General features: G+C 44.7%; 1 protein-coding gene across 1 annotated transcript; it reads right to left on the bottom strand.

Annotated features, from left to right (window-relative positions):
- Nucleotides 1–11,526: 11,526 nt before the first annotated feature.
- LOC136515356 (probable sucrose-phosphatase 3) lies at nt 11,527–13,893 on the bottom strand. Its single transcript, XM_066508973.1, has 7 exons — nt 13,452–13,893; nt 13,263–13,387; nt 12,994–13,188; nt 12,619–12,906; nt 12,177–12,324; nt 11,952–11,998; nt 11,527–11,840 (listed from the first exon to the last, which is right to left on the bottom strand). Exons 1-7 carry the CDS (start codon nt 13,891–13,893, stop codon nt 11,748–11,750), a joined length of 1,338 nt encoding a protein of 445 aa, XP_066365070.1. The 3' UTR covers nt 11,527–11,747.
- Nucleotides 13,894–13,901: the final 8 nt, after the last annotated feature.

Below are 13,901 nucleotides of genomic sequence, written 5' to 3'. Positions count from 1 at the left end.
TGGTCACCGTCACAGGCACCAACGGCAATGTGACTACGTCCCCCTAGACGTGGGACCACTTTGCCCTCACCACGGACAACGTCGCAGGCACCAAGGCGGTGCGGATTAAGCAGGAGCACTGGGTAAGTCTTCATCGCACTACATTGGTCAATTTATTGTATTCATTGGTCGTTCTTAAAATAATGAAATGATACATGATGCATGCATGTAGGACTTCTTCAGGTGCGCCCCGGGGTACGAGGGCTGGGCGGAGCGAGTGCAGGACAAGGTCTACAGGCACCGACTCTCAAACCTGTACCACAAGACGCGGCTCCAGTGCATCATCAACTACAACAGGAATGTCCTTGGTGAGGTGGTGAGGAAGCAGGAGGCCAGGACCATGACGCTCACCAGGGAGCAGTACCTCCAGGTTAGTACAAAACATTAATACTGATTCCTTCCATGAAGAATAGGTAGGCTTCATTTCGTCTTTTGACATGTTATATACTTGATGGTCTACAGATGTGTCCTGATTGGTGCGCCAAGGACCGAGCCTGCTTGGCGGCCATTGTGGACAGGTGGTGCTCGAATGAGTGGATGGAAAAGCACAACATCCGTCGGGACTACCGCCTGCAGATGGGTGGTGTGCCACACCACCAAGGCAATCGCCACCTCGGCGTGTATGCCTAGACATGGGTAACGCTCTTTATATTTATTTCTTTATTCATTTGAACGCTCAATTCTCATTACTTGTAATCATCTTGGTGTTTTCCTCACAGTCCCAGTCGCATGGTGGCCAGGAGTGCAATGAGTTCATGGCATATGCCCTGGCACACAAGGGCAAGGCGACAGCCCCAGACCTCACCTACAACCCGGAGGACCCGCCCGAGGCGTACACCAACACGAGCGTCCACAGCAAGCTCAGCGAGTACTCCTCGGCAGCTCGTTGGCGCCATGGGGAGGACTTTGATCCGGCCTCCTAGCCCCTGGATGCGAACCTCGTGATGAGGCTTGGAGGAGGGATGCAGCATGGCCGGTACTGGATGGCGGATAGCCAAGTTGACACAACCTCTACTCCCACCCTCTCCTAGATTCGAGCAACGAGCACGAGCTCCTCCCTCCCTATACGACCTCGGTAGCAGAGTTCACAGCAGCAGGTGGCGGAACTCCAGGTTAGTCCTGTTTTATTCGTCGTTCATTGCTTTTACATATATCTTGCCTTTGCATTGTTGAAACATTGTGGGTGAAATATTGTAGGCCCAGTGCAGAGGCTGGAGGCCACGCAGGCGGCCTCGTAGGCGGAGCAAGAGCTAAGGAGGCAGGCCGAGGAGAAGAGGCTGCAAGACCTTTATGCGTTCATGGCGAACCTTCAGGCCACGACGGGTATAGCTGTGCCACCTTCGCTCCTCGCTCCAGTGCTTCGTACTCCTGAACCTAGTCTGGTGAGTATGGTTGTTTATTGCTTTAGCTTGTGCGACCCTCCTGCAGAAACTCATGAATTCGCTTTTCCTTTGCGCAGCCACCGTCCGCGGGTTCGAACCCAACTCCTCAAGGGCACCACTCGACGCATCCAAGTGAAGCTAGCCCTTCTCCACAGTTCGGGTGGCCAGCTAGCCCTCCTCCACAGCCCGGGTGCCCAGGTGGCCCTTCTTCACAGCTCGGGTGGCTAGGGTGGTAGTAGGTGCCTTTGATTTGTCTCTTTTCATGTTTCATGGACTTATGTTGCACTTAGACTTGTGTTGGATCAAATACTTGTGACATATATGTATTATGATGGATGTGATTGTAAGGAAAATGGACCCTTGGCCCATTTACTTTGGATTTTGGTGTTTGATGACCAACACAACCAAATTGGACTAATGAATTTGCAAGTGTTTGTTTTTGTAGTTCAATAGGGTGCAAGACGTGACTTCGACGAAGGTGACGTGATGATCCGATGATCAACACCTCAAGCAAGACCTTAGGAGCACAAGAGAAGACCCAAGAGATCAAGCAAAGTCCAAGCATGAAGATTGGAACCAAGCCATACACAAGATTGCGAAGAAATGAGCTCACTGTGATGACCGGATGCTGGACAAGCGACCGAACGTTGCGACCAGACGCTGGGCAAGTGGCTCGGCAGACAGGCGACCGAACGCTGGTGGCAACCGACTGGACGTAGGGAAGCAGCGTCTGTTCGAGTACAGAGAGGTTCCAGAGCGGCAAATCTATGACCGGGCGCGTCCGGTGGTAGGCGACCGGATGCTGGCCAGCATCCGATCAGTGTATTGCTGGTTCAACGGTCGGGACGACCGGACGCGTCCGGTTAGGACGATTCAGCGTCCGGTCAGTAGCAGTTTCGCGGGAGTTTGACCCCAACGGCTACTTTCTTAGTGGGGCTTATAAATACAACCCCCAACCGGCCATTTGAGAAAAGTGGAGCTGAGGAAACATACCAAGGGTGTTGATACACCATTTTAGTGATCTCCACATGCATAGTGCTTAGTGTTTTATTAGGTGATTAGCATAAGTGCTTTTGCGAAGTGCTTAGGTTGATTAGACCACCGCTTATGCGCTTGCTCTAGGTTTATGCCTAGTGTTTAGTGAGGTTTGTATACCTCTTGCCACCCCGTGCTTGCGAGCATAAGTGTTGTACATCGGAGGGGCATAAAGTCTTGTGAGATCACACCAACCGCATTTGTGGTGTGGCCGCCACCATGTACCGGAGGGAACAAGGCCCGCGGTGTTTCGGCCGGAAGCTTGATAGTGAAGACGGCGGGGAGCATCCAGGAGAGGCTTGCGGAGAGGCACATCGGAGACCCACTTGCGCATGGGGAAGGCCCAAGGCTATCCACGGAGTTACCCGACCGGGAGCTTGGCCCTTGCGAGGGATTCCTTGCGAGGGGCTCCAACGAGGACTAGGGGGAAGCTTGCGCGCTTCTCGATACCTCGGTAAAAATACCGGAGTCGTCGATGGGAGTTTGCATATCTCTACCTTGCTCTTTAGCTTATGCATTTACATTGATTACCTTACTAAGTTTGCGGTAGAGATAGCAACACACTAGCAAATCCATAGTTGCACATCTAGATAGTTTATCTATTGCATAGGTTTTGCTAGGGTTAGCAAAAGAGGCCATAGTTTAGAATTAGAATTTTAAGTTGCCTAATTCACCCCCCTCTTAGGTGTCACGGTCCCTTCAATTGGTATCAGAGCCGGTTGGCTCATATTTGGACCCTTGGCTTAACTGCCGTTGAGCCGACGCGATTGTGGAGTGGTTGGGATGGATACCGCTAAGCCTCCACAATTTGACGGCACTAACTTCCCATACTATAAAGCTAGAATGGCTTGCCACCTTGAGGCGGTTGATTTGGGTGTATGGAGAGTCACTCATGACGGGATGAAACCCATCAAGAATCCCGAAAAACCCACAAAGAGTGACGAAAAAGAAATGCACTTCAATGCTAGAGCTAAAAATTGCTTGTTTGAATCACTTAGTATGGATGTTTTTAACCAAGTATTCACTTTAAATACGGCACATGAAATTTGGTTAAAATTCCAAGAGCTCCATGACGGCACAAGCAATGTTCGTGAGCAAAAACATTATCTAGCAAAGCAAAACTATGATTCCTTTACTATGAATGATGATGAGCTTGTTCGTGATATGTATTCTCGTTTGAATCTAATTATCAATGAGCTCCATTCTATAGGATTATTAAAGCTAGATGATGCGGACATCGTGAGGAAGATTATCTCCGTGCTACCACAAAAGAAATATGCAAGCATCATCACCATCCTTCACAACATGGAGGACTTAAGCAATATGACCCCGGGCATAGCCATTGGCAAGTTAGTGGCATTTGAAATGTCACGTAAGATGGGGCAAGAAGAAGCCTCTTCATCAAGCAAAGGCAAAGCTCTCGCTTGTAGCGAGAAGAAAAAGATGAAGGGCAAGAAAGTTGAGTCAAGCTCAAGCTCAAGCTCCTCAAGTGAAGAAGAAGAAGATGAGGATGATGATGACGATGATGAACAAGAATCAAGTGATGATGATCAATCTTCCTCCTCTACCTCCGACCTTGATGAAGAATCAATCAAACTTATCAAAAAGGTGGAGAAGATGATCGTAAGGCTCAATGTCAAGGGTGTGCCCATTCAAATTTAAGACCTCGTTTTCACTAATCAAAGAGACGAGCAAAGAAAGAAAGGATGCTATGGATACGGCGAGTTGGGGCACTTTGTGGAAGTTTGTCCAAACAAGCCCACGCCCAAGGCAAAGAAGAAGGCGTGCAAGAACAAAGCCCTCACATCAATAAGGTCATGGGATGATTCCTCAAGTGAAGAAGATCATCACAAGAGGCGAGGGCGCAAGCACTCATCATCAAGCTCTTCTCGTGTGTGCCTTATGGCACGAGGTAATGAAAGCTCATCCTCTAGTGAGAGCGAAAGTGATGATGATTTGCCTTCTTATAATACAATTGTGCAACAAAATCTTAAATATGCTAAAGTTTGCACTAGTCAACAAAAGAAGCTCAAAAAATTAAAAGAAGAGCTAGGTAGTTCACAAGAAGCATACAAAAATTTGCTTGAACAATATGAAAACTTTGCAAATCTCAATGTTGAACTATCTACTAAAATTGAGCAACTTGAGGCTAGTGCAACAACAAATGCATGCACAATCAATGATGAGCAACTTTTAAAGAAAAATGAAAAATTAAAAGAAAAGTTAGCTAGCTCACAAGAAGCATATAATAGTTTGCTTGCTAAAATGGAAACCATGTGCAAATATTGTGATGAGCTAACTAATAAAGTTGCTAATCTTGAAGCCGTTAGTACAAACCCCACCAAGGCATCTAAAAAGAAAAGTTCTATCTTTAACATATCTAAAAAGGATGCCTCTACTTCTTGTAATGATTTATGTTCAGACTCACCCTTGTGCAACCAAGTTTGTGTTGAGAAAGTTGTTCTAGATACATGCACATAAGAGGTTGCAAAGGAGAATGAGCAACTCAAGCAAGAAGTAGCTCGCCTCACCAAGGACTTGACTCAAGTGAAAGGCAAGGCGAAGCAAACCCAACTTCATCAAGATAACACCATCAAGGGAGTGAAGAAGCTTGATGAAGGACAAACCGTGGTTTGTTACGTGTGCCACAAGGAGGGTCACAAGTCCTATGAGTGCAAGGTGAAGAATGGGGAAGGAGCAAAGAAGAAGGAGAAAAAGCAAACAAGCAAGCTCTCCAACACCTACACCAACAAAGTGGACAAAAAGGCCTCAACACCTTATCTCTTGAAGGAGAAGAAAAATGATAAGGTGGTGGCCATCAAGGTGAACAAGCAAAAGGAAATCATTTCAAACATGAAGAGCACCAAGAAGGTTTAGATCCCGAAAGGGAAGTGAGAAGTCAGTCGGACTTACGGGGAATTTGGAGACTTGGCAAAGTATGGGTGCATTTCATGGGGTGCATCATGATGGACAAAGTCATTGTCAAGTAGGTTAGTGAATCATATTTGGACCCAAATTCCCCTTCCCATGTTAGATAACTAGATGTCATTACTTTCAATTAGTATTCATTTCAATTGGTATTGTTTTTCAATTGATATACTCTTAAAGCATCTAGTTGTCTTTCATGCCTATGTTTGCATTTACTTACTTAAATCTTTTGTCATGCATTCAATAGGTATATCATATGGTAGGCTTGCTCGGTTTCTTTATCAACCCTTGGAGCAAAACCTACATGGTTTAAAATTGCTTAAAAGTACGGCACATAGCTTGTCTTACTTTTATTTATCTAATATGTGCCAAAGTCCAAATTGTAGATAATCTCTCCCAAATATCATCTTTCAAGTGGTATTTTGATACTTTAAATCAATGTGCACAAATTTTACAAGTATTCAACACTTGTGTGCACAAATTTAGGGGGAGCTTAATTCTACAACTTGGATACTTTGAGACTAACACTTTTTCAAATGATATCAATTTTTCCAACCTATCACATGTGTAGTAGTCTCATTGTAAGGAAATTGGAGTCCCCGGAGTTAAGCATCATTCTTCAATTGGCATCATCAAGTTGATTTCTTTTCATATTTATATGCTTTCTCCATGCTTTATTTAGACTAAACTCTCTTGTGCAATAAATTGCTAATTATGCATATGCTTTGCTTTCTATCGTATGTATGCATATATTTAGGGGGAGCTTAGTCTATATAATGTGAGAGTCAAATTTTGTGATCCATTTCACTCTATACACAAAGGATCACGAAATTTGACCCTCCCTTGTGCTACTAATGTCTTCCTTTTCGATGTTTGATGCCAAAGGGAGAGAATTTGAAGGACCAAAGGCAAGCATCAAGTTGATGTCTACAAGTGGAAATGGTCCGAGAAAGGGAGGAAAATGAATTATGGATTAGTCTAAGTAATGGGAGAATTTTTTTAGAAAGCTAGTCTTTAATCCATAATATCATATGGAGACATTTGCAAGGGCAAGACAAGCTTTTAAGTAAAGTTTCAATTAGTATCTATCAATTAGTATCATATAACCTTGCCCTTTGCATTGCATCCTAGCAAGTAGGTAGTTTTTTAACTTCTGAATTCTTATTATTTGCTTGCTTTGGTCGTGTTGGCATCAATCACCAAAAAGGGGGAGATTGTAAGGAAAATGGACCCTTGGCCCATTTACTTTGGATTTTAGTGTTTGATGACCAACACAACCAAATTAGACTAATGAATTTGCAAGTGTTTGTTTTTGTAGTTCAATAGGGTGCAAGACGTGACTTGGACGAAGGTGACGTGATGATCCGATGATCAACACCTCAAGCAAGCCCTTAGGAGCACAAGAGAAGACCCAAGAGATCGAGCAAAGTCCAAGCATGAAGATTGGAACCAAGCCATACGCAAGATCACGAAGAAATGAGCTCACTGTGGTGACCGAACGCTGGACAAGCGATCGGACGCTGGGCAAGTGGCTCGGCAGACAGGCGACCGGACGCTGGTGGCAACCGACCGGACATAGGGAAGCAGCGTCTGATCGAGTACAGAGAGGTTCCAGAGCGGCAAATCTGCGGCCGGACGCGTTTGGTGGCAGGCGACCGGACGCTGGCCGGCGTCCGATCAGTGTATTGCTGGTTCAACGGTCGGGACGACCGGACGCGTCCGGTCAGGACGATTCAGCGTCCGGTCAGTAGCAGTTTCACGGGAGTTCGACCCCAACGGCTACTTTCTCAGTGGGGCTTATAAATACAATCCCCAACCGCCCATTTGAGAAAAGTGGAGCTGAGGAAACATACCAAGGGTGTTGATACACTATTTTAGTGATCTTCACATGCATAGTGCTTAGTGTTTTATTAGGTGATTAGCATAAGTGCTTTGCGAAGTGCTTAGGTTGATTAGACCACCGCTTATGCGTTTGCTCTAGGTTTATGCCTAGTGTTTAGTGAGGTTTGCATACCTCTTGCCACCCCGTGCTTGCGAGCACAAGTGTTGTACATCGGAGGGGCTTGAAGTCTTGCGAGATCACACCAACCGCGTTTGTGGTGTGGCCGCCACCGTGTACCGGAGGGAACAAGGCCCACGACGTTTCGGCCGGAAGCTTGATAGTGAAGACGGCGGGGAGCATCCAGGAGAGGCTTGCCGAGAGGCACATCGGAGACCCACTTGCGCGTGGGGAAGGCCCGAGGCTATCCACGGAGTTACCCGACCGGGAGCTTGGCCCTTGCGAGGGATTCCTTGCGAGGGGCTCCAACGAGGACTAGGGGGAAGCTTGCGCGCTTCTCGATACCTCGGTAAAAATACCGGAGTCATCGACGGGAGTTTGCATATCTCTACCTTGCTCTTTAGCTTCCGCATTTACATTGATTACCTTACTAAGTTTACGGTAGAGATAGCAACACACTAGCAAATCCATAGTTGCACATCTAGATAGTTTATCTATTGCATAGGTTTTGCTAGGGTTAGCAAAAGAGATCATAGTTTAGAATTGAAATTTTAAGTTGCCTAATTCACCCCCCTCTTAGGCGTCACGGTCCCTTTAGTGATATATATTGTCATGGATGTGTATGTGATGGAGGGATGTGATGGAGGCATGTGTGGTATATATTGTGATGCATGTGTGATATATGTTGTGAGAATATATGTGAATTGCTTGTCTGTGACAATAATGTGAGAATATATGTGATGGAAAGCAAAAATAAAAAAAATTGAATTTTCTACAGATTTGCCGAGTGCTGCACTCGGCAAAGGACTCTTTGCCGAGTGCCACAACCATAGCACTCGGCAAAACTGGGCAAAACTGGCTCAGGTCCCAGATTTGCCGAGTGCTATGGTCACGACACTCGGCGAAACTGGGCACTTTGCCGAGTGCTAGAACCATGGCACTTCGCAAAGATTTTTTGAAAAAAAAAATTAAAAAAGTTTTGCCGAGTACCGGCCATGTCACCACTCGGCAAAGATTTTTTTAAAAAAAATAGGAAAACTTTGCCGAGTGCCGGCCACGTCACCACTCGGCAAAGGCGCCGTCAGACGGGCCTTTCCATTGACGGCGACTTTTCAGTGCCGAGTGTTGACGTGGCACTCGGCAAGCCCGATATATTGCACTCGACAAAGAACCCTTTGCCGATAAAAGCTATGCCAGCGGGTATTTGCCGAGTGTAACACTCGACAAACTCTTTGCCGAGTACAAACTTGGGTTTACCGAGTGTTTAGGGCACTCGGCAAAGAACCCGTGTCCAGTAGTGGTGGAAGACAATGCAAAAGAAATATGTAAGGGCAATAATAAATATGTCAGTATAAGCACCATTCATGGTTCGAGGCAACTCGAGCGGCTATAAAAGGAAAAGGCAGGTGCATGCATTCGGTACGATGGTAACAACCTCCTTTTACACACTTCCACGAATCATAATTCAATCAAATTATAAAAATATTCTGACATGTATTTGGTCTTCATATTTTTAAAAAAATATTTAAGCGTGGAAGATCAGGAGTCATCTAAAAGGCCACGTGAAAGTAACCCCCACTAAAATACAATGCAAAAAGGAATACGCAAGGGCAATAATAATATATGTGCCACTATAGCTGAGACAATTATTGAAAAGCGCAGCACCGTCCAGACAACAATGAAGGCAAATAATTCAAAACGCTCCAGAATGCTCCTCGAGCGGCTATAAAAGAAGAAGCCAGGCGCATACATTCGATACGAGAATGAGGACGACCTCCTTTTACACACACATCTATGAGATGAGAAGAAGCGCCCTTCACTGCAGCTCCACCTTCTATTTTTACGTCCTGTTCTTCAGCACTATCTCAGTAGTACTTTTCAGCAAAAAAATAATATTTTTCTCTCATAAGAAATCAACATCATCAACAGCATCAGCTAAATTTCAGCGAAACGAACAAAGCCTTAGTGTAGTCCTAAAGGAGTTGCTTGTGATCACCTCAAGCTTATAAGGTAATTCCTTTAAGTCTATGTTAAGAGCATCTCCAAAAGTGTTGGAAAAAAAACAAGCAACCTATTTCTTTATTGGTACCCAACTACTCCCGAGGGCCTGTTTAGTTTGCAAAATTTTTGACGAAATGGTACTGTAGTACTTTCGTTGTTATTTGGTAATTAGTGTCCAATCATAGTCTAATTAGGCTTAAAAGATTCGTCTCGTGAATTTCGTCTAAACTGTATAATTAGTTTTATTTTTTATTTATATTTAATGCTTCATGCATGCGTCCAAAGATTCGATGTGACGAAAAATCTCAAATTTTTTTGCAAAACCAAGGCCTTGTTTAGATTGCAAATTTTCTGCAATCTGAACACTGTAGCACGTTTCGTTTGTATTTGATAAACTTTATCCGATCATGGACTAACTAGGCTCAAAAGATTCGTCTCGTGATTTACAACCAAACTGTGTAATTAGTTATTTTTTTACCTACATTTAATACTTCGTGCATGCGTCTAAAAATTGATATGATAGAGAGAGTGAAAAACTTAGAATTTCTAAACAACGCAAGTGGAACTAAACGGTACCCAACTCCCGGGGTACGGCCGAAAACTGACAACCCATTTTCATCCTGGTCCCCATGTCATTCTCACTGGTGTTCTTCTCGCCACACATGGAACCAGAGGTGCGCCGGGGAGCGCCGCCGGGGGGAGCAGGCCGCGCCGAGGGCCACTCGCCGCGCCGGAGGTGGGCGCCGGGGACCGCTCGCCGCCGGGGAGCTGGAGGTGCGCCGGGGAGCAGGACGCGCCGGGGGCCGCTCGCAGCTGGGGACCTAGAGGCGCGGGGGAGGTGGCAGGGGCTCCGGGGAAGGAGCAACCGGAATGGGGCGGCCGGATCCGGCGACGGCTCCCCTGGGGTGCCGCTGGCGTGTGAGGGGCGCCGCCCGCGGAGGAGGAGGTGCGGTAGTGAAGGCCGCCCGCGGGGAGGAGCTCCGCCGGCATCGGGGAAGGGCGTCGCCGGCAAGGGAGGCCCGCGGGGAAGGGAAGCCGCTAGCAGGGAGGAGGCGGGCGACCGGCGTCGGGGCGGGATGCGCTGCGGGAGAGGAAAGAGGCGAAGAAAAATAGGTAGCGTGAATTACTGGCCCAACAGACGTTGGCAGTGGGAGTGGAAATTTGCTGGCCGAATAAAAGTAGATAGTTTGATAGGTAGAGTGTGTTTTTTTTTTCTCTACTATCTAAATATAAGATATGTAGTGGATTTAGGTAATCTGTTGGAGCTGATCTAAGTGCTTAGGGTTTCTCAAAAAAAAAAAAAATAAGGAGTTTCCTGTCCCTTTGAAAATCATTGCTTTCTTTTTGTTCATTGTTATTTTAATACATAGTGCCACGTAGATGATGGCCTAGCTCGTTTTAATTCTTTTAGTACTCATCCTCATCACCATGCCAAATGCATGGCTTCTTCTTTTATAGCCGCTCAACAAGCATTTGGGAGTGTCTTGAATTATTTGCCTTCACTATTGCTTGGGCACCTAACAGTGATGCACTCTTTAATAATTGTCCTAGCTATACAGGCACATCATAATTGCCCTTGCATATTCCATATTCGTTTTGCATTATCTTTTGGCGCTAGCTGTTTTCACGTGGTTTTCCGGATGACTCCTGGGTATGGTCTTTCACGCTCGAATGATTGATGTTACAAAAAACAATCAAATTATAAAAATATTCAAACATGTATTTGGTCTCCAAATTACAAAAATATTCTGTGTGTATTTGGTCCAAATAGTGTTCTAGGTGCCTATGCTTTTTTTTATAACCTTTTCAAATTTTAGTTCTAGCTCATCTTGTCTTTTACCCTAAGTTATATAAAAATTATGTATTAAATCCACTATAATTTAACTGATTATGTGAGGTATGCCAATTATGTTCTTCAGAACTATTTATTCTGCACCTTATATTTGTATTCTCTTTATTATTATTGACATGTTTCTTGTATTAACTTTTAGATTTAAAATAGTTTAGCTTTTGTATTTTGTTTTGACTTTACATGAATCAAAAAGAATATACCGACCGGGATATACTTCCTAGACAAAGGACATTAAGATTAGTCCTAAATGATGTCAAAGATATTATTGTGCAGTGACAACATTTCTTCGGATTTTCTTTCTTTTGCAGCTCTCATAATATATAAACAGAGGCAGGAGACGACATTGTTTGAATGGTGTGAGAATCTATACAGAAATTTGAGGCAAGATATTCAGATTATTTATTATGGATCTCATGAACTTGACGAGATAGAATCAATGAATGATTTTTTTAATATATGGAATTTCCGGTAGCACCCAGCCCTCTCTCTTTAGAGTGCATTGCCATGTGATCTATAAGATGAATGTGTGATCACTTGCTGCAGAGTGTCCTTCAAGCCAGGTCTTCTGGATATGTAACAGCTCCAATCCCTCAGGAGTCTCGGACTGTCAGTTGAAGCAGATAGTAAGCAGTGAGCTATGTGAATTTTTTAGCTGAACACAAATGCATGTAACTGCAGGACAGTAAAGGATTACAGTAGGATCGAGAGAATTTACCTTCATATTCAGCAGAAGAGTTGTGCGGCAGCAATACCGAGCATCACCTGAAATTAGAAGGAATACTAACCACTAAAGCTGAAGCGAACAAATAAAATAGTAAATTTCAAAAGTACTGAGCTGTCGAAAATTTGCAGGCAGGTAGCTGAACCTGAACAAAGCGAAAACTATTGGAACTATACCCAAATCAGTTCATCATGAGAAGAGCTATGCATGGGGACATACCTTCCATTTCCCATTTGTCAAACTTAACCAACCAGTTACTTGTACCCAGCGGTGATGTAACAAGCCTGTCCACCCATGCCCGGAACTTCTTGGCTTTTTTGTCACCATAGCATGAACGCAGTGCATCAATGGATGCATGAAGAGAATGCTCCAATCCACAGGGACGAATAATTGTTCCATTAAAATGATAAAAAAAGAAGAAAAAACATCAGCTTAAACTTTAAAGTAAGCACAAGGAAACAATGAGAATCCCTAGTACAAATTGAACAGGTATTACTTGTAAGACGTTATGAGAGAAATGCAAATGTGAAATGTATTGTCACCTTTTGCACAGCGCTACTTGAATTGTCTACTTCATAAAGAGATTACAGATATGAAAAGAATGGTGCCAATTAACTTAAAACCAGGTTGCTCTAAGAAATTAAACAAGGGGGGTACTTACAGCAATGCTTTTCAAGTACTGTATTACTGATGGGGACTTTTGAACTTCGCCCCTCCGCCACTTCTCGTAGATAACGTAGAACCTCACCACCACATCTGCAGGCTTGATGATGCCTAGCTTTGGCTGAGGGAATTCAAGATCCCTAGGAGAAACATTAGGTCCTAGTTTGAAGTGTCCAATAGCTTGCATGATACCGGCTGCACATCTCTTAGTTGAATGAATTATCTTGGGATTACACATGGCATTTTCTTCACGCCATTGAAGAAGCTCCTCTTGGGCATTGCTGACCTGAACATGGTTTCAAAAGGATGATTTGCAACATCGTCACTAATGAACTTTATCCTAGAGTTTGAGTAGCTCGTGTGAACCACTGACCATGACGCCATGGACTGATGGGACACTGAATAATTCTGCATCATTTCCGGAGTCGCCACAAACAAGAATATTGTTGGGTGCTTTTCTCTGTGAATTGAACTTGTTCAGCAAATACTGAAGAGCCTGCCCTTTTCCTGCACCTTGTGGTACCACATCAATAAGCACACCGTAGCTGAAGATTATTTTTACATGTATCTGTTTCACAGAAAAAAGAAGCTGAAAATTCAAAACAAGGCTCAGTAATATTAATATAAGAAAATTGATCTTACCCCATGTTTCTTCAACTTGTGAGGGAGAGCATGCATTACTTCCTGAGCACCTTGCTTTTCAACCACAAAGGTAACCTTATGGGGACCCTGATCCTTCTCTGGCTGTATCCGTACAGAGGATTCAGCTCAGCATCAAGCACAAAACAAAAGGCGAAGGTGATCGTGCATGCAATGCAACTAGATGGAAACCTGCCTCACGCTTGAGCTGAGGAAACTTTGTCGCCTCCTCGACGACGATATCTCGGTCCCAGTTGCTGCTCAAATGCTCCTCCCAGTCAACATCGCGAACCATGTCAACGCCATAAGCTATCACAGTTCCCACAGACATGATGGTGATGTCCGGAGTGATCAGAGGCTTGTTTTTCCTCAAATCGTTGTAGCTGATTGGCGATCTCCCAGTCGAGAAGATGAGAAGAGAATCATGGGCGAACTCGGCCTCCCAGAGCGCCTCGAACCTCAGCAAGGACAGGTCTTCTGGATCATCGTGATCAACCTGCATGTATGTAAATGATCCAAAACATTGAAGAACACAGCATCGTCTGGATTCATCAGAAATGGAAGGTTTGCGCACCATGGTCTGATCAAGATCCGAGACAATCATAAGACGGGCTGAAGCGTCGAGCTTCTCCATTGAAGCTC

Source organism: Miscanthus floridulus, chromosome 17 (genome assembly GCF_019320115.1).
Source record: "Miscanthus floridulus cultivar M001 chromosome 17, ASM1932011v1, whole genome shotgun sequence".
Lineage (NCBI taxonomy): Eukaryota > Viridiplantae > Streptophyta > Magnoliopsida > Poales > Poaceae > Miscanthus > Miscanthus floridulus.
The sequence above is the reverse complement of the archived record's forward strand: the minus strand, read 5'-3'. Positions and strand labels throughout refer to the sequence as shown.

Coding starts and splice junctions, on each gene's coding strand:
- LOC136515356 (XM_066508973.1), bottom strand. CDS start 13,893: ATGGAGAAGCTCGACGCTTCAGCCCGTCTTATGATTGTCTCGGATCTT. Junction 13,189..13,262: donor ACAAGTTGAAGAAACATGGG/GTAAGATCAATT, acceptor TCTGTGAAACAG/ATACATGTAAAAATAATCTT. Junction 12,325..12,618: donor AGTACTTGAAAAGCATTGCT/GTAAGTACCCCC, acceptor TGTGGATTGGAG/CATTCTCTTCATGCATCCAT.